General features: G+C 40.5%; 1 protein-coding gene across 8 annotated transcripts in view; it reads right to left on the bottom strand.

The window, feature by feature from the left end:
- LOC111853106 (agrin-like) overlaps positions 1-24,689 on the bottom strand; it is a 193,958-nt gene extending 169,269 nt beyond the window's left edge. For all 8 annotated transcript variants that reach the window (XM_023829692.2, XM_023829710.2, XM_023829728.2 and 5 more), the window contains exons 1-2: positions 24,206-24,689; positions 22,318-22,579 (exon numbers count right to left, since the gene is read on the bottom strand). In XM_023829692.2, coding sequence (XP_023685460.2) covers positions 22,318-22,579; positions 24,206-24,415 — 472 coding nt within the window. In that variant the 5' untranslated portion in view covers positions 24,416-24,689. The remainder of the gene's footprint in view (positions 1-22,317; positions 22,580-24,205) is intronic.
- Positions 24,690-27,311: the final 2,622 nt, after the last annotated feature.

Here is a 27,311-nt window from a genome sequence, read left to right as displayed (position 1 = left end):
AACTCGCGGTTCCGGTCGCATCGAGGCCGCGGTCTGCAGTAACTCGCGGTTCCGGTTGCATCGAGGCCGCGGTCTGCAGTAACTCGCGGTTCCGTTCGCATCGAGGCCGCGGTCTGCAGTAACTCGCGGTTTCATTCGCATCGAGGCCGCGGTCTGCAGTAACTCGCGGTTCCGTTCGCATCGAGGCCGCGGTCTGCAGTAACTCGCGGTTCCGTTCGCATCGAGGCCGCGGTCTGGACTTTGACAAGCCTGTCTGTGGGTCCCTGACGACCAGGTTGTGAGACACTGAACTAAAAGCGAATCGGAAACCTCAGTCCACCTGTCTGCAAGCTTTTGGGCTGCAGCTGTAGGAAGCCTGAAGAGCAAAGAGGGAACATGCAAGTTCCACACCAAGCAAGTTTGAGATGCCAACTGTAGACTATAGAAGTGGAAGACATTGTGCCACAGTAATGCAATATACTTTATATTTATATACTGAATAATACACATATTATTTATATTTTGCAGATCAGATCCTCAACATTTTATAAACATATTATACTGATTGAGTTGGTTTTGCAAGTATTGATTAAATATTCTGTGTTTGTCCTATTTTGCAAGTCTAAAAGCTAAACAATTAATTTTTGATTTTCTACATATTGTGATATTGGGGCCTCAGGAGATTCAATGCTGCGCTGGAAGATCACATAGACAGCAGCTCAGGCACACTCAGCTGGCAGGACCTTATCACAGCCAGCTGAAGGCCATTGACCTGGCTCTCCCTGGAGGGTCACAAAGCCGTCCCACAGCAAGGTGCGAGGAGAGGACATTCCACAAGCCCGCTGACAGCCACTGGACCAGATCGCTGCCCCAGCCTGGTTTAACCTCCAGCATGATGAAACCCACATCCGTGCTAAATCGGAATGTTACAAAGACTGTACTACTGTATACTAAGGTGCAGGCATCCAACTTCTGTAGTGGAGCTTGACCGAAATATCAGGTTAATGAATTTATGAAAACCTGACAATAAATCATGAGAAAATGTAGAGAAGCTATGTTTCTTGCTCTATGGCGTACCAATGCTAACCTGGAATTACTACTACGTGTCACAGTTCATTCTAAGGTTATATATATGGTGAATACTAATGGACGTTATTTCACCGTTTGTTTTATTTACAGCAGTTGGACACAGAACATAAGCTCAAGTTATATAAAACAGGATGCTTATTGTTTTCTATTTAAATTATGAGACTGCATGCTGTTTGACACCTTGACATGTTAGTAACGCACCCTTTAAGTAATATTATTGGAGTCTGCTTAATTACACCAACCAATATTATCAGTTATAAGCACTTTTAACTCTTTGAAATCTGTATCAGTATCAGAGACAAAATGTCCACATTGGTCCGGCCCGGTTCTGTAGCACAAATTGTACACTGTGTGATATAAAAGGATTTCTTCATCACAAACCACATTCATTAAGCCCTCTAAACGATGCCCTGAGCTTTAATACCTTTAATTGTTTCCAGAGTCACAAATGCAGCATCTGGTTCCAATTTACTGAAGTTCACTTTACTGACAGTGAGCCATTTTCACAAATCCTAGGTTTGTTAATGAAGTCAGTTTAAATTTAAACAAATTGACCATGTCTTTAGACAGTGCCAAGGATAAACTAAAACAGCTTGCCCTGTATCTTCAGTCTGATTACAGCAATAGGTATAACATCACACACATGCTTGTCATTAAAATACACCTGGCATCCGTGGGTCCAATCTACATTTAGCAGCATAAGACAAAATCACCACTATTACAGCAAGTGTTTCCTGAGTGTGGCAGATGGGGTTAGTATCATAATATTGAAACAAAAACTACAGAATATCAAACGCTGTGCACCTGCGAGGTGAGAATCTGGCCCACAGATAAAGGCCCAACCCTTCACATTTAGCTAAATAAATGACAGTATATCCATCTATTTATCTGGGCCAAGGTTGCTGGGATCCTGGAGCCTTTCCCAGTAAACACTGGGCACAAAGCAGAAGAAAACCTTGGACGAGATGCCAGGGCATCGCAGGGTGCACACACTACGGGTAATTTAGAAACACAAATTTACCTAACTGTATGTTTTTGGGCTGAAGAAAAAATCTTGCTGTATCAGGAGTAAATTCACATAACATAGAAAAAAAACACTCGTGCAACTTGTATGGTGCTGAGGACAAAAGCATCTGGCAAATAAATATATAATAGTTTTTATATATCATATACGAGTAAATTACAGCAGTATAAAAGCCATAAAGTAAGTTTTATTTTTTGAATAATGAATAATAACATTCAGCAAGACTCACTTTGTCAAACCCGTCCCCAAAATGCGACGTATAGGAGTTACTGGGTGGCTGACTGGGGAGTTTGATCTGGGCCAAAAAGCATTAGTAGATCTAGACAGTTTATAATCTTACTTTTAATTGAAGTAGACTTCTGTCGTATGAATTTACACAGCATGAAACATAGAGGGTTGAGAAATATGGCGGATTTTGTCAAGTCCTGCATGAGGGTTACTCTAAATAGCAGCTTTATTTTCTTATTTCTTGTTTTAGCAAAATATTGAAAGTTTCTGTTCCACTAAACACACCTGTATGTGACTGGTAATGTAATGAGATGGTCTTATACACGAGGTATTCACCGCCACCTACATAACTAAAGACCTTCTCATGACTCAAAGTAAAACTCTTGTTTGATATATTCAGTGACATTATTTTTTAATGTCCTGCCCTCGTCCCCGAGGACCAGTCTTGTAGGATTACTAAAACAAACTATCCATATAGTAATATTCTTCATTTAATTCTATAAATAAAGCGAATAGCTAAATTTGAGCCAGCATCAGCACGTTGTCTGTAATCCATAGATTATCCTAAGCAAGTGATTAGACTCACTTTAGTTCAAACACTAGCCGCAACAATTATTAGCTCTGTCTAGCTTTCTCATTTGGCAGCAAAGGATTTCTTATTTTTAATCCTAATTTCCAATAATTGTGCACATGTCAAAAAGCACAAAAGGTAAACCTCAGGTAATGTATATGGGGGCTGATATACAAATATAATGATGAAAACCCAGAGTTAATGGGCTTTGCCAGCCGAAAGCATTGCAGGCAGACTGTCTGTCATCTAATGAATGGGTGGCAATGCAAACGTCTACAGTCGTGTTGTTAAGAATGAAGTGAAAACGAATAAAAACAAAAAGAATAAAAAATTCACTTGAAGCATGAAAAGGTTCTCATTGCTTCCCATAAATAAGTGGCAAAGTCTGACCCCATCCACAGAGATGGAAGGACCCGGTCTGAGAAAGAAATGCATGTTAAAACAAAGCAATGCAAGGAAAATCCAGGACACCAACTGTTCTCCATCCGAGTTTCACCCCAGTCAGTGCAGAGGCTAATTGTCATGCCAAGGCGGCCGTTTCCTTCTTAGCTCCTTGGCTTTATCTGCTTTGCCCGCAGCTCCAACACAGACTAAACATTCCTCTGAGTAATTCCAGATGGAGCTTCTTAATGGCCCTTTGTAAACCCAGTACACAGACAGATGCAATTCGGAAAGTCCAATGAACCTTTAAGGGACAGGAATAATTGACAAATCTGAGCCCTATATATTAACATTTGATAATAAAATATTTGGAATACCACACCTGCTTTTGTTGAGGCCCCCAGCTAAACTTAATTATAATAATTAAGGAGAAAAAAACAATTAAAAAACATAAATTTATTAGCTACAAATCACAGTGAAGGAAAACAAACAATATTACAATTCATGTCACTAACCAGTTGCCAAATAATTAGCTTAAAAGCAAGTGACAAACTAAGAGCTACTGCAGACGGTTTTACAAGCCAGAAAATAAACAGCTCCACAAATATCATTCTATGCAGATCTGTACTATATGTGGAGGCAGCCTGGTTCCCATTACCAACACCAACCTGTCTACTGGGCCATAAGGGTTTCTCCCAGCAACCAGAGGCCAGTTAAACCTCAAAGGATGAGACGAGGTGTTGGCACTTTCGCTCAGCTTTAGACAAGGAACCACAGCGGTCAGATCGCCTCAGAGAGCTTTATCAAAAAGTGTCTGCTCTCCTACCGTCGACTGGCAGCAAAGTCCCAAAGAAGGGCACGGTAAGAGAACAGTAAAAAAAGATTCCCCTAGCCCTGAAGATCAAACATACGGACACAGCAATAGTGGGATAATGCACAAGCGCGTGCCCACAGATAGACAGCCTATGTGTGCCTTATCAGCCACAGTGGACCAGCTGTGTAAGATAATGGTTTCTGCTATCAACTCACTTGACAGAATGTGCACATTACCTTTGTATAGCAGATAAACCAATACTTCAGCTTTATCTAATAGTGTTGTGGTTACTCTGCCAGCCTGGGACAAACATATATGTACTGCAACCTAAAAGATGTTCAAAGAGAAAAAGCAACAATAATCCCACAAAAAACGACTGTGGTTCTAAACTTAATTATAAATAAATGATAATAGAATGGTCTTTCACAAGAAGAGAATAGTTTAGTAAACAATAAAATGTAGATGCGCCCCCCCCCCCAAAATGTTGGGATACTGAGCCTGTTTGTGGGAAGACATGAGGTCAGGGGGTAGGACCCTCCATTCAACTGAAATTAATTGCTAATTGCAGATGGCAGGTTGACTCTGTGCGTGAAATAGACTGTGAGCAATGGTCTAGTTCTTAGGGGTTTCCAGTTTGCTTGTGATACAGAAAAACAGAAATGTTACTCGATGCACCCCTAGGACGCCAATAAAATGTCCTCATTCCGTGTCCAAACACCCGTGTCCAGTGAATCAGTCACGGAGGAATCTCTCTGATTTTATTTTTTTTAAAGAACAGTGATGTAATGAGAGACAATGAGGGAATAACAGACACCACCCCCCTTATGGAGAGCAAACCCAACCTCTACCTCACCATTAACGTACTTCAGTACTCCACCACTACTTAAATACATACATTACACACAGCACACTGCACCCCCCTTCAGCAGAGATACAGAGCAAGACACAGTTTGGGCAAAATGACACATCCTTTGATGTTTCAGCCTAATTGTGGGCAATTATAAATAGTCTGATTACATGCAGCCTCACCCTGAACTCTTTTTAGATTTTAATAATCATTCATCTGCGGTATTGACTGCGGGCGGCTTCCCTGGATACACTGGGGCCGAAGTCTCCCAATGACACCGGGTTTGAGTCCCAGTGTAGCAGTGGTTCGAGTCCCCTTGCACAAGGACCAGAGATGGTGGTCCCCTACAGAGACCCTACAGCGTTATATAGTGGTACTGCAAATTGTGAGTGTCACGTACCACGAGTAGGAGGAGGATTTGGGTTATAATCATATAATATTTGTTATTAACGTACATTAAGGATGTTAAGGATTGTTAGGACATTAAGGTATTATTACATGCTGCTTATGAATGTTCTATGGATGCATTAAGAAGGTGCACTGAATGTTCTACGAACGCATTATAAAGGCATTATGAAGATGCACAAGGTGCTATAGGTTCCCATTTCGACAGTTAAGAAGCCTGGTTTTCACCCATAATATTAGTAGCGATACAGTTTCTACATCTTATCTGACAATTTATTATGTTTCTCTGATAGTCGCTTTATTATATCTATTTATTCCCTCCAGATATCCCCTTTCTTGAATGCTTCCTTACTTTGAAGCACATCCCTTCTAGAACAGCTGATAAACTCCAAGGCAGTGATCTTCCTTCATATGTATGAGTCCTGCGTTGACTGTATACATACATACATACATACATACATACACACACACAGTACCAGTACTTTCAACATCTTTCGACTCTTTGTGTGTTTTGTGCTGCATATCCACACAGATCCACACTTTAACACTGATGCTTCATTTGATTTCTGGCACATTAGGAATGAGAAACAGGTGCCATGAATCAAACCACACAATGATCGTGTAAAATATGCTTCATTTAGAACGGAAAACAGACGTGACACCGAGACTGGAGGGAAGAAACAGGGATTTTATTTGCTAGTTGGTAGAAGAGAAAAGAGAGCATAAGACAGCTGAGAGGTGGAGGAAGATGACTGTGAAAGTGAAACGTAATTAAATGAATTGTCACCTGACTTCACTCCCGTCCCACAGCATCCATATTCTTTCCCATCTAACACACAGTCACCTGACTCACCCTCCCAAGAAGGACCAAGGCCCCGCCCCTCTGTCATAACACTAAGCTAATCGGTAAATAACAATCCATCCTTTTTACTAACTTAATTACAGCTTCTAGTATTTCACTACTGCACTGTTCTCCTTTAATCACAGTTCTGGATTTTATGCTTAATGATAAAGGAAGTGTAAGAGTTTTATATTCAAAGTTCACAAAAGCAATTATTCTCCTGGAAAGCTGAAAAAAAGACATTTTAGGCATTTTAGTTTATAATAATCAATGTCCTGCATTCATGTGCAGAGGGCTCTGTACCTGCAATGTAGCGATTTCTCCTGGACTTTTGTCAGATTTATGTAGTTTCACAGTTACACGGCTTGGGCTAGAGAGCGGCATCACGACAAGAAACTCTTTCACAGGGAGCCACAATGCAGCGCCTATCCTGTAGCGTGCATCACGGCGATGCCAATGCCGGAATAATTTCATTATATCCAGAAGAAAAATGGCCACAACGGAAAGCGTAAGAGAGTCACTCAGCTCCAAACGGAGAGGTACTCTTTTTGAACCCTATGAATCATTTCATAATGAACTCAAAATGATCAAACAGAGTGGACAGCTGAACAAAAATGCATCTCTGAATTGTTCGCCGGCGACAGTCGATCACCAAAGACATTAAGCAGCTGTTCCTCCATGGCGTCTAGCTCTGGTATGGTGCATAATTGTGTGAAAACACAGACATGTGGTGTAGTTTTACAGAATCCCTCAAGGTCCTCTGTGCTTTATGAGTTTCCCACCTTTGTTTAAGTTTACTAGGTCACCACTAGAACAGGCAGCACAAAGCTACTGTCAAATTTTCTTTTACCGGAACTAAACTGTCAAAGAAAACACACATACCACGGTTAATATCAGTTTCTGGCAAAGATATGAAAAGAGATCTGAAATGAGGGTCTGATCCACATTTTCTTGGATGCTGTTTCTTAGTAGTCAGGTATCCCCAATAGATCATCCAAAAGAACTCCTTCAAACCTCAACAAGCCACCTACGTATAAATGTCTGCGTAGAAAGAGTGAGAATAAGCTCCACTGCCTTGCTATACTAACGGGATGACTCACTAACTTTCCAGTTTTCAGTAACTGCCTTAAGAACATTCTGCTACCAGAGAACAGAGGAGCACAGCAAAGTGTATATGAAACATCTGGCCTGATGTCTATAGACTGTGAGAAATAAATTCTCCATTTATGATTCATTAGCTACACTCTTATGATCTCATTCTCTCTGATTTTCCCCTCAAACAGTCCTATGATGAGTGACCCTCCAGAGACTTTAGGGAAAGGCAACATATTTACCTCTAAAGAATTAATAGTAACAGAATAGAATAGAATAGGGCTGGGCATTAAGGGCCTTGCTCAAGGACCCACAGACATTTGATTGTTCAGCCATGGCTGGGGCTCGAACCAGCGACTTTCCAATCACGAGCATAGAGGCTAAGCCACATACTACCTCCTTACACCATCAAATCACACTTTTGTAGGATCCCATGTAGTTTCACTTTTAAAGGTTTATTGTTTACAGGAATCCTTATCAAAATGTAATATAACATTACTATCACCATTATGTTCTGCATGGTAAGAAAGTATTACTGGCTGGTGGCCAGTGCAGTAATTGTACAATCACATAATGCCTACCACAGAATTCACACCTGGTGTCCAGTGATACCCAAACTCCTCTTTTGTCTATCAAGATATCTTAACTGACTTGAAGAAAATTGATCTGACAGTGTCCGACAGGTTGTACACAGTCTTCCTGAAACAGAGCTGTAGTCGGCATTCCCAAGAAAAGCAGTCATGGAGCTGGAAGTGAAGAGGGACAGAAAAACACCTCGTCGGATATGGGAAGAGGGGGGCGGCCTCGTCTCCCCAGGCCCAGTCTGACAGGCGTGGGAGGGGAAGGTGTCAGACTGAATTCGGGAGCTTTTGTTTCCCGCCCCTTCGGGAGCAAGGCAGGAACAAATTAGCAAGGTGGAGAAAAATAAGCATCAGATCCATGATGCACCCAGACTCCTGCACACTCAGGCCAGGAGAGACGGACCCCTTACCTCCTGCCGAAAAGCGGCACGCCAGAAAAACCAGCTCTGTAGTCCATGTTAAATTCATGGAATTCAAATACGTCCTATTTTCAGGGGCTTCCTTCACCTATGAGAGCAACAAAAACACTACGAACCTAAAACCGATAAATCTAGAACGGAGGTTTGGGTATTCGTGAGTGTAAATGCAGAAGGAGCATTTAGGGTGTGCGTTTGGCCTGTGGAGCAATTGGAAATGACATTAAGAACATAACCACTTCCGATATCTCCTGCATAGCTCATAGAGAGTGTAAATTCCATACATCTCATTAAATTTTATTACAGCAGGAGTATAATTCTCAGCTTTTTAAGGTTTTGATAAAAAACACCTTTCCCCACAGCATAGTTTAGCTGATCTTTTACTTATATCCTTTAGGCCCATTCACTGCACAGAACTCTACCAGTTGAGGCCTAGAACGTGTCCCTATGGAGCTGAATAAAACGCAATGAGAATGTGATGTGATGAACCATCTTTGTGTGAGCAGATCAGCCAGGCGTGGGGTCAGAATCCGGGTTTTACCTTTTGCCTGGTCAAGATCTTCACATTCAACACTGATGAAGAGAGAACAACAAAGCACAGCTTCTCCTAAAAACCAACACCCTCCCCCCCCCCACACCCCACCCCGCGCCCCCGTTCCTCCCTCTCTTCATGCATCTGGGACTCCACAGCTGACTCAAAGGCTCTGCTTTGTCCTCCTGGCAATCTCTGCAGGCTCACACTGTGAAACAAGTGCTGTAATTTGCCCTTAAAAAGTTATTTTTTCTCGTAATCATAGCTTCCAGGATCATTTTAATAATCCCCAAGAGTAATAACGAGTAATAACTTATCTGAAGTGGTTATAACCTGAAGATCTTTCAGTGACATCTGACTGGCACTTGCTAGCACTGAAAACGATCTGCTCTAAATGTGGTTTCTCTGCAACTGGATACTTTACAAACACAACACTCACACAGTCATGCATGACATGTCTGGAAAACTCATCAAAGCAGGTCACTAAGGCCCAATTTGATCCAAAAGCAAAAAAAATCTCTCCCACATCTTTCAATCAACCTTAAAAATGCAAGGAATATAAAAACAAAAGGTCTAACAGAGAAATGCATACAAATCATATTATAGTATACGCAGACCTTTCTGTCAACCATCTCGGTATGACAGCATAATAGTTAGTAGCTACTATTATGAGATGCTTGTCCATCATAACATATAAGAATCTGAGATCCATACTGTAGTGGACTGGGGTACAAATTACTGAAACAGCAGTCAAAGAACTTAACGGGTGAGTCTGTTTCAGTGACTTGCATTGTTTCCATGAAAATTCCAGGGCTGCCAATTTTGGTCTGCTAGCTGGAGAGAGATTTTCAATTTGAGGCAAACTCGAGCTTTTGATGTAGCTAATTTTAAGTTTATAATGAAATAATATAGATTTGCTGTAAGATTTCTTACGTGAGCGTAATCGAGAGTTTGAAAGTGTCACTGTCACACCACATGTGTGAATACTGGCAGCCCTGAGATTCCTCTCAAGATTGCTTCACGATATTGGAATCAGCTCGACAGAATGACCTCAACTTTTCTAGAGTGCACAATTTTCACCACCCTTCGTGTCACCAGAGGTTAACAATGTGTGTGGCAGGGCTGGGTGATATAAACGATGATAAAATCAGAAACTTCGATAAACTGTCCACAGCACTGTTTGATAGCACATATCAGCCAATCACAACACAGAAACTAGGGCAATTTCAACCAATCATACGGCAGTTGTTTTAGGAACGGACAATCTATGCCCAACAAAAGTAAAGCAAAGTAGGTGGCGTTAGTGGATAATGCCACAAGCTATTGTGTTGGTAATATACGTGAATCATGGGAGATTAATGCTTCACTCAGAGGAAACTTTTGGTGGCAATGAAGAAAGAAATAGGTCTGCACCTACAACACATTTTTATAACGGAGATATTGTAGATAATCAAGATTTAGTCATTTAATTTCAAGGGATAGAGGTAAAGGTGTACAGCTATTTTATGTGCCTTTAGAGAATCCAACATGAATACACAATGAACATTATGTACTCAAAATGGACAAAACGTGTTCCAGCTATTTTCAATGGTCATCCAAAGGAAATATACTGGATTTTGTTCCTTGAATGATTTTCATCAAGGAGGGAAATGAATAAATCATTCAATCGTTCGCAATTCAGTTATGTTTAACGGGAATCCTAAGGGAATTTTAAGATAAATGATGCCTTGAAGTAAAGAAAAAATAACTTGAATGCTATGATAACAATTATCCGCAATTTTCGATAACATGACAGACATTTCACAATCAAAATCTGGTTTTGTGAAGCACACAATCAGTTCCCATTGTGTATAAATCAAAATGAATGACGGCATTCTGAAAATCAGCACACCTGTAACTAATGAACTCAGACTGTTGCATATATTAGGACCTTGTTTTCAGTTACTTCTTCGCAAAGTTTTGTGTATTTCTATTAATGTTACGGAATTAGTATTCTCTATTGGTTTTCTTGCTTTAGCCGTGTGTCTTCTCCTCAATTGTATCTACTGGGTTTGATCTTCTAACTTTCTTCCCGAGTATGGATTTTGGTTACAACTTGGACTTCTCTGCTTTACTTATTTTTGGACTAAGATTTTTTAAGCCAGTGCTCCTGCAACTGCATTCTCTCTTGTCCACTAGGGATGGGCAATGCCACCGATTTTCTTTTCGATCCAATCTGATCCAATAAAAATGTTGGTATCGCTGAATCTGATCCCAGTACCGATATTCTAGTCTTTTGTGTCCATTAAATGGGAAATAATAATGAACAATGTTGAAAAAACTGAATTTTTTGCAATTAATGTTGCAATATTAATAAAAACAAAAAAAGGAGTTGAGAAATTTACCCAAAACAAACTATAGCCAAAAAGAACTTATTATGTACCAACAGAGTGTCAGGTAAGTTGGTGGTGATGTCACAGGTTGTGCTAACAGACAGAAAGCAGTGTCCACACAGCAATTGCTTTTGCCATTGTCTCTATGGAATCCAGAATATTTCCACAGAGCGGAAGACAAATATCTCTTGGTCACCAGTTTTTGTTCACTTTTCTCCTCCTCGCTCATTTTTTGCTGAATTTCTCACAAATGTGGCACAATGTCTGAGCGAGTCCAACAGCAAGCACAAGAATGATTATGATTGTCCCAGAATTGCACACTGAGCTTCTGCATACTCATTAAAATTGCAAACATTGCTAAATTGTTTCCTGAGATAGTAAAAAAATGTTTTAGCATAACTTATTATCTTAACCCAGCTATGACAGTCCTTGCGATATATACGATATGAAAATACGTACATCAGCGTATTTTATATTGTAACCTGTAGTCCGACACCGTACAGCCTATATAATCTTACAAGCATTATTAGGTAGAACTCACCATGCTAGCAGCCAAAAAGCTGAATCATCCAACTTTATACTACACTGTAAAAAATGTCCGTGAAATTAACTGAGAAATTCTGTAAAATAGCGACATAAAAAAACTGTAAAAGGAAAAACAATAGAGCAGCGTATATTTGACATTGAGATTTTGTAAAATACTTAACAAAAAACAACTGTTAATTTTTCAGTAAAAATATGTTTTTTTTTTTTTAAAATTTTTGGTAGAGTTAACAAATTACTGTAGTTTAAACGCAAACAAACTGTAATATAAAAACCAGTACAATACAGTTAAAATTACACCATAACGGTGTGAAAATAATATTTTTTTTAATCAGGTCAACTTTGTTTATACTGAAAGAAACCGTGTTACATTTTACAAATTAATATTCTGTGCTTTACAGATGAGAAACAGTAAAACTGATATATCAACACTTGCTTTTTGCTACGTGCGATACGAACCAACAAGGAATAGTCCACACAACTCAGGATTTCTGGTTTGTCAGACAGCTTTTGACGGTACATTTGGGGCTACCGTCAGAACTTCGCCTCATGGCAACACCTCTGGTCCGTTGATAAGAAGGTATTTTTCCACTGAGGTGATAAAAAATACTGCAGCACCGGCGGGGCTCATGTCCCAGCATGCCCCGCGCGCATTTGTAAATAGCCCTTGTATTGTTGTTGTTATTGCTAATGGTTATATTTCCTTATTGTCGCGTGTGTTTACCTGTGTCTTATGTGTACCCTGTCCGATCCTCGTGTGTAATTAGCGTCCGTAAATCTCCCACCGTGTATGCGTCTTACAGTTGAGCGTCTGACAACCTCGTGTTTCCTGTATATAAGTGGTTCGATGCTCTTTGGGTGCCTGGTGTAGTTCTTTTCTGGACTACTAATAAAGAGCGTGTTACCTCGGCAAGAGAGTGTTGGCAGCTGGGGTTACCAGAACAATTCCGTAAAATATACAGCAAAACAATAATTGCTTTTACCGAACATGTATTTTCTACGGAAAAAAACTGGCAGCTGTGGTTACCAGAATAATTCAGTAAAATATACAACAAAACAGTAATTGCTTTTACTGAATAACATGTACATTTTACAGTTTAAACCAGCATATAACACACTGGACTTCTGTTATATTTACTGGTTTATACTGTAAGATTGACATGTTATTCGGTAAAAGCAATTACTGTTTTGTTGTATATTTTACGGAATTATTCTGGTAACCCCAGCTGCCAGTTTTTTCCCGTAAAAACTACGGGATTTTTTTTACAGTGTAGAGTCTGACCGATAAATCGGCCAGCCGATATTATCAACCGATATATTAATTTCTGATATATCATTATCAGCATTTATAACAGCTGATAAATGACAATTAAAAAGAAACAGAGAGACAGAAGATAAACCCTTCAGTCATGATATGAGTGTTGTCGTTGCATAGTTTGTCCATGAGAGGTCACACTGTAACTCCACTATCAGCAACAAACGTGTTTATCAAAATTTTAATATATTTTGTTGTACTTTGTTCAAAGTAATACTTATGAGAATAACACACGTTTATTTTTAAACTGCAATATGCCAGGATATCTTGGTGAGGGCTGCTGAATAACTACACATAATAAATGCCTGGAAAAAAACTTTGTTTACATTATGCATTCCTGAAGAAAAAAGAAAAGAATATCAGCAGATACATCATTATCAGATTTTTAAATCCTCAGATATCAGAACTGATATTGGAAAATCTTGTATCGGTCAGACTCTGCTTCTTACAGCCGCAGATGGTAAAGTGATCACTGCAGTGTACTGAGGCAGGTGGTCTTGATAGCAGGAAAATGTTCTTGTGCAGTAGCTTAAATAAGTATTGAGAAAAAGTATATTATAAGAACTATGAATCAGATTATCTGCTACTGACACTTAACAGTGTCAATCACTATGTGACTGTAACCCGCAATCCTCAGTTTGGTTGGTTGAAACAAAATCTTGGTCTGCAATTTACTTTCTGGACCTGAGCTATCCATCTCTGGTAGTAAGCTATACCAGGTTAGGTTTGTGTTAGTACTCTATGTATACAGGTAAAATATCTTTTAACATTAATATTTTAACATTAGAATTGATTCTCAAATATGAACCATTCAAAACAAAATAATCGATATTTCAGTACTGCTCTGGACATACCTAGTCATGACTACTGAACTAAAGTGACTATTGAACATGCATACCGGTGTTTAGATGAGGAATGGGCTCCGTCTTGACTGGAGAGAATCTTGAGTTTTATTGAAGAACATAGCAACCTGCCGACCAGACTATTCAGAGCACAACCCTGGCCTCAGTCATGTCATCTGAAATCGCAGGCTGAATATTTTCCCAAACCTAGTTCACTTCTAATTTAGTTCTGGCAAATTAACGTGATTATATCTCCAGTAAATCACTATTTTTTCATTTCAAAATTCTTTTATTGTAGTACTACTTTGACAATACCTGAGGGTAAAGACCAGTATGTCACAGCAACTCGATTTAAAGTTTATTAAAACTGTGAAATTCAGAAATGCCTCAAGTTGCAATGTAGCCAACATCACAAACAATTAGAACATAGTCACCAAGAGAACCCTGCATTTATAAAGCTCCCCAAAAAATAAAACTAATCAAAACTATGGTTTAATGACCATACAAACACTCTTAAACTATAGTACCACAAAAAAAATGTACCACAAACATTGTACAAAAATGCAAGGTTTGACTCCAAATAACTAAGTAAAAAACAGGTCCCTGCAAGCAGACATTTAGCAATAATCTTGTTATAAACAATATGCATTTAAATACAATAATTTTATTGGAAAAATAAGTAGGTCTACAGCAAATGAAGTTTTTTTTTCCTGTAAGTTAATTGATATTTAAATGTTCTTCAGTGTATGCTTTATAAATCATATCTCAGTCTTCTCTGTATCATACAGTTATTTAAGGTTAACACAATGCTCATATTCTGTGTTTTCAGCATATCTGCAATTTACGCTTAGTGAGATTATAGTGATAAAGCATTTAGTGATGGGAAATTTATATTTATATATGTGTGTGTGTGTAATCTAATGATTACAGAATAAAGGTGAAGGGTCTATCAACTCTGGAAGTGTTGGGGTGATTAGTATTTGGGACACAGAAATAACTCCCTTATTGCAAAACAGTTAAACAAAAAAAAAAACATCTCAGAAGAACCAGAAAACTATACTGCTCATTTTCTGCACAGAAAGAGCCACTGCAGACTCGAAATATTTAATCACAAGTTCATATTTTTTAATCAGTTAATTAAAAACTTCCAGAACAGAAGTGTCTAAACTTCGCATAAAACTTCCACATTGCTAAGGGAAAGAATGCTATCTGTTTAACCCTAAAAGCTATCACTCCCTGGCATTGTTTGCAAAGACAACACTTACATCCCCACTAATCTCCCGCACCGGCTCGGGGCTGCCGGAGTGCGGCGTCGCATTCCTGAGTTAATCAGTGGGCAGCTTTAGTTCGGCTGCCACTTCCTACCCCAGTCCAGCCTCTCATGCAGAACAGCTCCAGGGGATGCATCACTGTGGCTTTAATGCAAGCTGAACGACTGCAATACACCTTTGTTCTATGAGCAGAAATTAAGCAACAGAACTCTGGGAGGCAGAGCATAGCTGAGAGGGCTAAGCACCTATGTCTGTGATTGGAGGGTCGCTGGTTCGAGCCCCAGTCTCAGCACCTTTTTGAGCAGCCGGTACCAGTGGCTGCTACGTTACTTACACCTATATGTGTGTCATGGACGGCAAGATGGGGTAGCAATGGGATCAATGAAGTATCTCTATTAAAATGGCTTCTACTTTTATTTGAACGTATCCAATAGACAGGGTCATTCTAGAGAAAGGCCAGTACCATCCCGCTAGGGCCAAAGAAAGAGAGGCCGGAGAAAAGCTTCAAACATTTTCAACTTGTACTCTTCCAGTGGCGAAAGGTACATTTAAAGAGATCGTTATCTGCCAAAGCTTCTCAGCTGCACTTTTATCCCGCTAAGCTATTTATTGATCCAAATTGTTTTATTACAGTCAATATGCATCACAATAGCACCACAAACAAGCATTTCTATCAATAGACATAAACCTTTGAACTGCATGGCCCCAGAATCCAGGACTGCGCCGTGCAAGCCAGGGTACCTGCTCTGGAGGACCACGAAGCCAAAGCAGAAATGTGGCACAGAAGATCCTGCTTAAACCTTCACCACACCCAGTTCCAGGTACCTCAGAATGGGGAAGTCTGCTGGATTTTATGTTTTATACCCTCACATTAGGAAAATCTACACAGGAAAAAAGCCATTTAATTAATACACATGACTGTCTGCACCACAAGAGCTCCAGTCAGACGGGAGACAGATTCCAAGGAAACATCAATGATGTAGGTAGTAAATATCTTAGTTACATGAAACTCATGTTAATGTAGAAATGCTTTTGGGGTCATAGAACACCTGTTCTAATTTTATCCTGGCATTATCTGTGAAGTAAGAGACACGTACAGTACCAGTCAAAAGTTTGGACACGCATACACATAGAAAGGTTTAGAATAACTGGAAAGACAACTACAAAATAACACGTGGAATTATGCACTGACCAAAAAAGTATTAAACAAAAGAAAAATAATTTGCTGTGGGGACTCTGTGGGTTGGGACTCAGAAGGCTGCTGGTTCTAATCCCTGGTCAGCAGAGTGATCCCACCATTGGGCCCTTGAGCAAGGCCCTTAACCCCAGTTACTCCAGGGACTGGCTGCCCCTACTGTCTCCTCTACACCAGTAGTATGATGTGGCCTCCTGGGAAGCCTGAAGGAGGTCCCACAAGTGCTGAGCTCTCATTGGCTGCTTTTCCTTCACTCTCTGGTCAAGCTCCTCCCAAACCCTTTCTCCTGGGTTTAGGTCAAGTGGCCAGGTCATGTGATTCGACACCATCACTCTCCTTTGTAAGCTGCTTAGCACATCCAAACTTTCGGCTGGTACTGTAAGTGAATGTTCTCATTGTTATTAAAGTTTAAAAAATGGTTTCTCCAGTATTAGTAATACTATCATTGGTTTGTCCCCTAAAATTCATAATAAACCTCTGAGCTTGTTTGGAATGAGGCGGTTGTTTGCAACCCAATATGTAATTTCACAACCTACGAAGGAAATCTGCTTCCCATTCCTTCGTCACGTCTGTGTTTATAATCCAGAAATCCTCCTGATTCAGTAAAACCTCTCCCCCAGGATCTCAGAAGGTGGACTGGGCTCAGTAAATAACAAAAACATCCCCTACAAAAGCACATGCATGTGCTTCTGGTGTCAAAATGTATTACTGTGGAACGTTTTCATCCTATGCAGAAATCGAGCTGAAGGGCTCATCTATAACAAAGCATTAGTGTCTCGATTAAGAAATACGGTAACCCTCTGTTCCAGTTTCCGGAATGAGGGTGATAACAGGTGCATTGTTCTTTGTTTTTTAGCCTGTGCCCTGAAATACTACAATTCGAATCATTGCATCTCCAAGGGGGGCACCGTGACACCCTCACCCATCCTCTGTTTTCCATGCTACAGCCCTCTTCCCCGTCTTTCCCTGTCTTTCTTCAGTGAGGATGCCAGCAATGCTATTTCATGCATTCACTTCACCTTCCACCTTTTAATTAAAAACAACATAATACTGTCATTCAGTGCACAGCTTCTACGTTTCTGTGACTGGTTTCTCAAATACGCAGTGGCTTCTTTAGCCTTCCGCTCTGGCTCTGCAGGCCAAGTCTCTGTGCCTGTAATCAGAAGGTCGCCGGTTTGATCCCCGGCCTTGACAGAACAGTCACATGTCCATGGGCTCTTCAGCAAGGCCCTTAACCCCCAGTTCTAGGGGTGCTGCCTGCTGCCTGACCTTGTGCTGTGACCCCCAAGCTATGGAGACCAAGATGGGGTAGGTGACACCTTTATTATCACAAATATTACAGCTAACCAAAGTGAAATGTATAAAAAAAACAAAAAAACAGGCTTTTTTCTCACAGGGAGAAAAAGGACTTCATCTATATTTTAGTTTTCTGAGGCAACTATGAGGAAAATGTACAAAATAAAGTTTGAAACATTACTGGATTTATTCCACTAAATGTTGCAGTAATTAACCTTGAAATGTCTATATGCGGTATGGAATATTTATATCACCAAGATGTGTGCAGAAATCACAGCCAAAACTCTTCCCAAGGATTCTGTAATGATTCAGAATATGTTCCAATGAGCTGCCCGTGGTCTGAATCGCAGACCATCTGAGAAAGCAGAACCATTCCTGCCAGAAAAAGGATTAAAAAACAAGGCTAAAGCTACCAATGCTTCACGAAAGGACACTTCAAAAGACCACAGCCACTGGCATGACGAAGATGAAAGAGTTTCGGAAATTGCTTTGTGTGAAAATTCCCTTGTCGGGGGTGCAGCCCGTACAGGATAAGGACAGAAGTAAGAGCGACAGGCTACTTGCCAAACATCTTAGCTGAATCAACGGGGCACAGAGTAGCAGGTAAGTCAGCCCTCCCCCCCCCCAGTGCCAGTCTGCACCTGTACATTTTCTCAGCGCCCCCAGTCTCTGCCCGCTTCCCCTTCAGAACTCAGCAGACTGCTGTCCTGCATGGTTACAGGTGATTGTGCCAAAAAAAAGAGAAAGTAATGCCTCACTTTTTTTTTTTTTTGGTGAATTTGGACACAGAAAGTGCTACGACCACATAACTCACTGACACTTACTTAGAATGCAAACAGCAGAAGTACAACACATTCCAACACTGCACACTAGGGTTGCAAAATTCCCGGAATTTTCAAAGATGGAAACTTTCCATGGGAATTAACGGGAATTAATGGGAATAAACGGGAATTAACGGGAATTTATGGGAATAAACTGGGAATTTTCAAAATTGAAGGTTGGCTCTTCTTAGGGAACTTAAATATAGTTGAGCAAAGTATATTTTAGCATAATATTGACAAAAACAAACAAATGCAATTCAAATACACTTGAATATCCATGCCATTCCTTAATCACATGTACAGAGCACATGCTTGCTGCATGGCTATTGAGACCACCTACTGGCACTGTGCATGCCTCCATCACATGTACACATGGACCACACTTTTGAGCCTGAAGGACAAAGAGTATTGAAGGCACACATTTGAGCCTGTGGACTTAACAAGTGAGGTAAGTTTTGATGATATTATGGGAAAATATATTCATTAAATGTTTAAATTGTGAATATCACATAAAATGTATTAATCTGGTAGATAGCAATCTGATAAGATGCTAAATAAAATGCTAGCATCTGTTAGATGCTAAATAAGCCATAGCTAGTATAACATAAAGAAGATGCTAGCTTCCTCATTTGGCTGTTTTGTTTTGAAGATCATTCCAGGGGCTCGTTCTTCGTACGTCGCTAACTCAGTTAACCTTTTGAATGGGACTTTGTGGAGATTTTTGGACAGGGGGCATTTTTGAATGAGCGGGGTTAGGGGATGGTAATATTGAACTCAACATTTCTGTTTTTATTCATCCATGAAACAAGTTATTGAAACGTGTTCTATTCTACTGTACTTACAAATAAATCTGTTGAAAACATTTTGCATGGAGGTTTTCTTATGATTTCTGTTTATATTTATGCTTGGAAATAATATATTCCCAGTTAGTTCTCCTAAATTCCCATTAATTTCCATAATTCCCATTATTTCCATGGAAAGTTTCCAATATGGAATATTTCCAAAATTCCCAAGCTTAACTTACCATGGAAATTTACCGGAAACTTTCCGGAAATTTACCGGAAATTTTCCGCCCCTTTGCAACCCTACTGCACACACATATCTAGCTGAAATAAGCCAATATTCAGAAACAACATTCCTTTAGGGTGAACACATTGTGATAATATATGACAAAAGAAGGAAGGGAATTCCACAATAACGGCAATTGCATTTTATAGTGTAGTTGCTGAAAATTTCATGTCAGAACAATAAGTTTGTGTTATAATTTCAGAATGTGCTAAATTGTTATAATCATTTATATTTAGCTTGATATTATAACCAACATGTTTTAAATTATTGTTAAATTATAAATGTATATTGAGCTTGACAGCAACATGTTTTATTGATTATTACCATATATTTATCTTGGTAACAATATGTTTGCTTATTAGTGTGATAAACTGATGATAGTATTAGGGATTATGCTTAACCGATATGTATGTAACTGCAGACCTAATTATACTACACATAATCCAAATTTCAGGCACAGACTTAAGCAGTACTATAAGGAGAGCGTGTCACATTATCTTGGGATGACTTAATGAATTTTTAATTTCTTAGTATTACACTGAATTAGAATTTAAACAATAACAATAGTAACAAACCTAGCTTCAGTGCCATTTACAGCTCAGCTTCTGCTACACCTCACCCAAGATGAACAGAACCACAGGGTCTGTGCACTGTGTGCCCCGAGATGGCCCACAATCTCAACCAGACTGAACAGATCCGCAGGGTCTGCGCACTGTGTGGCCCGAGAAGACCCGCCACCTCGACCACAGTGTCCCCTGCCTCATGCCCCAAGGTGCCTCTAAAAGCCCTACATTCAAATGAAAATCTTGAGGTCATTTTTGCAAACTTAATACATGTGTAAATCACTCTGCTCTATCTGCCCTATCTGGATGCGATGGTACTTCAAGCAAGTCTTTAGAAAGTTTGTCATGACAGCCAATCAGATAAATAACCATTACAAAGGTGTGTTCCTCCTAAATCTCAGGGACCCTGAGAATTGAATGCACATGAGACCACCCCTCCACACCATACCAACAGAGGGAATGACCTACATGCCGTTTCCATGGTGACAGAGTAACCGAAAAACATGGGAAGTAACACCTCCCGATATGCTGCCATTCAAAGTGCCCAGATTTTTTCCCTATGATGCAAACAAGCATATACTTTTCAATTATTAATGCATGTTAGCATTAAAGTAGCATGAATCCTTCCTTCATGTCCCTCTATTTGGGAAAGAGCTCTAGTATCTCCTGGATGGTTACATTCTTGGCCAGGACATGATAGCTGACCTGCTTCTGTTCAGTTTCTGATACAGATAATTGGTTAGAGGGCACCTCTCCTGCCTAATTTGGTACAGACCTGGCACAGCAACAATCACCAGCATGAAAGACACGCAAACAAAGACAGCTTTATGATTGCAATTTGTGTAGCACAAACACTTAAATGCCACAGCCCAACACAGCCTTCAGGGCATCCTGTTTTATGCGAGGAAGAAGGATGTACGAAAAGGAACACACACACACACACACACACACACACACACAAAGACAAGTAACCAGAAAACAAAAATCTCATAATTACATTTAAATACAAGTAATTAAGGTTGGGCTTTGACAAGCTTGGCCCGACTCACTTCCTGAAGACATACATCAGAATCCACCAGCCTACTTGCCCGTGGGCTTGGATGTGCAACATGAACTCAGAAAACTTCTCTGGACAGGCACACTGGTACCATGAACAGGACGTCAATGGCTTATCCTCATATATACAAAATACATAAAATACTTATTTTCCATAAGGTTAATATTGTTATGGATTAATTGACTAACTTATAAAAATGTATCACTGGAGTGATCTTACTAAACTGTTTTTAATGATGCATAATTGCCATTACAGTAGCCAAAGTATAAAAAACATACAGTACAACATACATAAACTGTACATGAGCATAAGACAGTGAAGTTCAAGAACAGGATATAGGTTTGAACCACTTGATTACAAAGTATAAACCTGATGGGGAAAAGGGTATTTTTGCACTGCCTCCCTAACGTAACATTGTGTCAGTTAACCAATGGCCTGTACTTGTATATATTACACATTTCACATAATCGGAACCATAAAGTGTGTGAAAAGTAACACTCTGTAGCTTACTTCTAAATCTTCTATAACTTCTACAATCTATCAGTATTGGTGTTACATGTTATGTGTTTATTGTGTTGTCTGTCTTCTTATGTACCACTTACACTATGCGGCTAAATGTTTGTGGGCCTCCCTTGCAAAGAGAGAAGCCAGCTAATTCAGCTGCATCCACTCCCGACACAGGTGTGTAATTAAGGACCTGCCGTCCCCAGCAAACAACACTGGCAGCAGGACAGACAGTCATACTGAAGAGGCTAGTGACATCCAACCTGGCACCATCACAGGATGCCACCGTTCCAGCTGATCAACTTGCCAAATTTCTGCCCTGCTGCAGATGCCCAGGTCAACCGCAAGTGAAGCGATTAAGCAGAAACATCTGGAAATCACTACAGCTGCGAAGGGGTCAGCCAACATCAATACTCAACCCGAACATCAACAAATTCCGCCGGCGATGTTCCAACATCTAACAAAGTCTTCTCAGAAGAGTACATCCCTTTGCAGCACCAAAAAGCAGACCACCTTCATACCGGTACCTTTGGTTAAATTTACTTTGCGTTTATCAGATGCTTCTGTGCCAAGTGACGTATAGGTAAAGCAGTTAATCTATCACAAGCTATTCGTGCCAAGCCAGTGTGAAAGCGAAACACAGAAGTTATGAATCTGCAATGCTCCTCACCTTTCACACACTGCTCTACCGCCTCTAGGTTGCGCAGGGTAATCCTCATCAAGCTGGAGTTGAGCATCAGCTCGTTCTTGTGGGCCGGCCACATGTGTTCCGGTGCCAGGTTGGCGAAGAAGATGCGGGTGTCGCCGGTGCTGATCTGGTTGTCGCAGATCTCTGGGTCCCCAAAACCTGCTATCATCACCTTGTTGCCTCCGTCCAGCCGAATGTCACCGCCGACCACTGACTTGCCTTTCATGTAACGCCACACCCTAACCTTGAAGAGACAAGGCAAATGATCAAATACCAGCCTCTGATCTTTCTCGCGCATTCATATCTGCGGTTATTAATCAGTTCCTTCAACTCCACTTTCCAGGTCTGAATCAGAATACTTAACGCACCTGCAGGGACCTGCCGGCCTTAAGGCTTTGGCATAACTATGTTTCACAGAAGAAAAATGAATGCATGAGTCAAACTTGTGCTGCAATCCATGGCCTTGAGGACTATAGATTCTAATCTCCAACTGCATACATTCCTGCAGCACAGGAAAATGACTGTGTCCAGGAGCTTCAGTAATCAGGACAGGCATGCACAGAAGTTACAAAGCTGTGGATAAAATGCCAGAAATACTGGGAAAATAAGTATATGGATAATTCATAAAAAACCCATCCATCCAACCATCCATCCATCCATCCATCCATTCTCTGAAACCACTTGTCCTATTCAGGGTTGTGGGAAGGTCTGAAGCCTATACTGGAGGCTATGGACCCAGAGGAGGAGAACAACCCAGGATGGGATGCCAACCCATCGCAGGGCACAATCACACACCAGTCACTCACACATGCAGGAAAAAAAAACATTTATATCATAATCACATAACCCATGTATATATAAAAAACAAAAAACACTGCATAGCCATGCTAGAACCAAAGGACCCCAAGGAAGGACGACAGAGCAGAACTAAGGGTCCTTATTATCACTATTTATTATTCTGTATCCAGATGTCCAGTATTTTCTTGCCTAGACTTTGATCTCTAGAAAAGTCATATTATGGGTTGCTTCATAGTGGAAGTGTGATGGGGCATTTGGAGAGGTTAACACTATACACAAAATGAGTTTGATATAAAATGACAGTGCATCACACTTCTGAATGGAAAATACCATTTTGGATTATTACAAAATCTACATTGCATAAATCTGCAAAAATATTACTGCAATATGTCAATATGTTTGAATATCATTTTTCATGCAGTGTCACTGTACACACTAAATGAAACGTACAAGCAATCACTGCAACAAAAAAAAAATGCACTTATTGCTCGGACTTGTTTTTCTGAAACTCAGTGTCATCTTTCTAAATATTTGCTTTTAAATTAATTCATCAACAAGTAAGCATACGCAAAAAAAAGTAGGTAAGGGGAATGGAACCCCTGGCAGATTCAGGGTGTTCAAGCTTACAAATTTCCGCCCACTTAAGAACTACACAGTGATGATCTGCTTTTTGCCTGAAGTTGGAATAATACAAAGGACAAGATTAGTTATCTGTCTACATTAAAAAGACGTTTCATGATGTTTTGTTTTGTATGAAGCATCTTTATTCAGATAATTAATATTGTATTGGGCGCAGATTGATATTATTAACTAATATTCAGAAAGAGGAGCTTTTGTGACTTCTTAAAAGCTAATTTTTTTTTCTTTACAAACCACCTTCCAATGAAAGTCGCTGCATGCATGATCTTTAAATATTACCTTGTACATATTTAATTATAATAATATATAGTATTTATTATTAATAACATAATTAATAGTAGTGATATCATTTGACCGTTTAATACGCATAAACAGCGTTCTTACGTCACTGATAAGTACCTCAAATCTAAAGTTAAAAACCTGTAGATTTTACCTTGCAGGAATAGGTGTTGCGCACCGGATCCACGTTCATGATTTCCTCCACGGTCCCGGTTAAAACTACATTGGCCGATTCCTCTCTTTTCTCCAGTTCATTCTCCGGACAACTTCCATGGCTGCAATGCTGGTACAAAAGCGACACTATAACCACTGCCCACCGGTACAAGTTACAAGTGACCGGTTTCTCCCCTCTGCCCATGGCCATGAAAACTGGTCAAATTCTGTATCTCGGATTCCGCAGATATGCTCACTGGTCTTAAACCGTGGATTGAAAAAACAAATAATACAATTGCGACAAATTATGTCCCAACGGCCAGGAAAACGACATGGACCTGATCCTCCGGTGTCGCTAAATCCTGCGCATCTGGCTCGTTAACAACTTCGAGGGAGAGGGACAGCGAAGGAGAAGGTCCTCCCATAGCAGAGTGCCTACTGGCCAGCACGCGCTCACCGTCCCCCTCTTCTGCTCACTCATTTTCTCCCACTTGAAATGACGCCGTTGATTTGCATGAAATCTGAATTGCTGATAGCGGTGGTCGGAAGGACGAGCCCCCTAAAATTCGCGTGAGACGCCACCCCGTGGAGAATGGCGTATAAACATGGCAGGAAGAATGAGATGTAACTTCAACTGTAAGACACGTTAAGGGTATTTTTTTTGCAATATACATTCTACAGTTTTTTTTTTCTCATGGTGCAGTGATGTTTTTCTCCCTTGATTTCTTCAATGGTGTTTAACCTTCAATTAATAATGAATGCGAAATTGTACGAAACCCGTGTAAAAATCATAACAAGTTGATACGGGGTAGGATAAAGATGTGAATCGCCTGCAAAAAACATCTATTAAATTATTCCCACGATCCTTTAAATTCAAATATTTTATGACTTCGTCCTATTAACATTTTGTAAGTTTATGTGTGCGTACACGTTTGTGTCACTTGAGCAGCCATGCGAATGGCTCGTTAACAATTTCTGTTACATGTGATTGAGATTGATTAATTGATCGGCTACCTGATTGATTTGTAAAGAATTTATTAGAAGCTACTAGTTACAGTTGGGTGCTAAACTGAAATGTATTTACTGCTGACAACACAAGTCGTCAAATACAGGCTTCATTACATTGGAACAAATGGAGTAAAAGTTTGACTACCAATAAAAACCGCTTGATCTTTTTTCACTCTCCTGTATCTAGAAGGAAAACTTTAAAAATACCAGAACCAATCATTTTATTAAGTATAAAAACACCACACAACAAGGGTGTGAATGCTTTTAGTGAATGCATGATGCGTCTTTCTACATTTAATCAAAAACAAAAATAAATTACTTTGTGATTAGACCCTAGTGTCATACATCATTATAAAAAACAGAATCTTAACAGTATTAACTAATCATTATTAAAATCTACCATATACCCTTAGTGTAAAAAGTATTAGAGCAATCTTCCTAACATTGTGTCACATCAAAACATCCAGTTTTGTTCTAGGCAAGATGTTGGAAGTAGATGCTGACTGTGGTGCTTCCAGTTTTCCACTCATCTCTTTCAGTCTCATCCAGCATATTTTTCTTCATTCCCTTAGATTCAGTTCAAACTACCTTAAATCCAACAAGTTATCTGGCTAAGCATGAAATCCTGCTTCATGGAACAGGCCCGAGGGCTGTCAGCTGTCTGACTGTATATATTCTGTAGATCTGCTCAATGTAGATCATCCACCGTTCGCCTCTTTCATGATTGGCCGCTGCTCTGACAATGGTTGGATGTCGTTTGACTGGCAGACAGTTTTGAGACTGAGAAAAACAAACCAGCATTGCAACAGGCCCTGCTATCTTTTTTTGCTCATTGTCCATGTCTGAATTGTTTCACATTTTAAAATCTCTTTTAACCTGCTCCACCATCTACACCCTGTTAAGTGGATGTATGAGGTGAAATCTATTAAGCCACCATAGCTTTAAGTCTGTGAGGGAAAAGAGCAGGACAGCCAACAAATGTGGGTTGTGAGTATCCATATGTTAGCTTCCTACCTGCAAACAACTCACGATACCTTGTGCCATCCATTCTAATGTTTAGTTGATGAAAGAGAGATGGCAATTATCTGCTGTGTGCTATGGCAACACCCCCAAAACCAACAAAACTCAAAAAGCTTGCTTTGAACTGCTTTGTATGTTCTCTGTGTTCCTTAATAGCAGGTGGCCTTTTCTCTAGCAGCCCCTGGCCCCACTATTCCCATTATAGCACCACAATAAGGTCTAGGACTAGTCTAGGACCTAGAACCCAGTTCTTGGGGTCCCCCAAAGAGTCCACATTTTTGGCCTCTCCCAGCCCCCAGGAAAAACATGGACTGTCTGTGGGTCCCCGAGGACTGGATTGGGAAACACTGTTCTAGGTTATTGTAGTTTCACAAACAGCCATTTAAGGAAAGATCTGCCTTCCAGGTTTTCAGATGTTTATTGAGAAGCGGCTATTCTTAGTAACCCACTTTTGAAGAATTAGGATCCTATTGGATGCTTGTTGTGTCATAAAAAGTCAGCTGAAATAATTGATAGAGGAGGTGCTGGAGTCATGCAGAACGGTTTCAGGAGCTTGCAGACTTCGCTGAAGGACCCGTATCATAAGCGATTTATTACACAGGTCTACAAATTTTTTTATTTTTTTTTGCTAGCTTATGTGCGTGATGCCAAATTGGTCTCAGTCTTTAAATCTCTGCTGCAGACCTATAACTGAGCCTATGGGCACAAAGCAGGGAGCATCTCTAGATGTGGCACCAGTCCGTCACAGGGCACACTCACGCCACCGGTCCGTCACAGGGCACACTCACGCCACCGGTCCGTCACAGGGCACACTCACACGCCACCGGTCCGTCACAGGGCACACTCACGCCACCGGTCCGTCACAGGGCACACTCACACGCCACCGGTCCGTCACAGGGCGCACTCACACGCCACCGGTCCGTCACAGGGCGCACTCACACGCCACCGGTCCGTCACAGCGCGCACTCACACGCCACCGGTCCGTCACAGGGCGCACTCACACGCCACCGGTCCGTCACAGCGCGCACTCACACGCCACCGGTCCGTCACAGGGCACACTCACACGCCACCGGTCCGTC

The sequence above is a fragment of the Paramormyrops kingsleyae genome, chromosome 8, assembly GCF_048594095.1.
Source record: "Paramormyrops kingsleyae isolate MSU_618 chromosome 8, PKINGS_0.4, whole genome shotgun sequence".
NCBI classification, from domain to species: Eukaryota; Metazoa; Chordata; class Actinopteri; order Osteoglossiformes; family Mormyridae; genus Paramormyrops; species Paramormyrops kingsleyae.
This window is presented reverse-complemented; position numbering and strand designations above follow the sequence as displayed.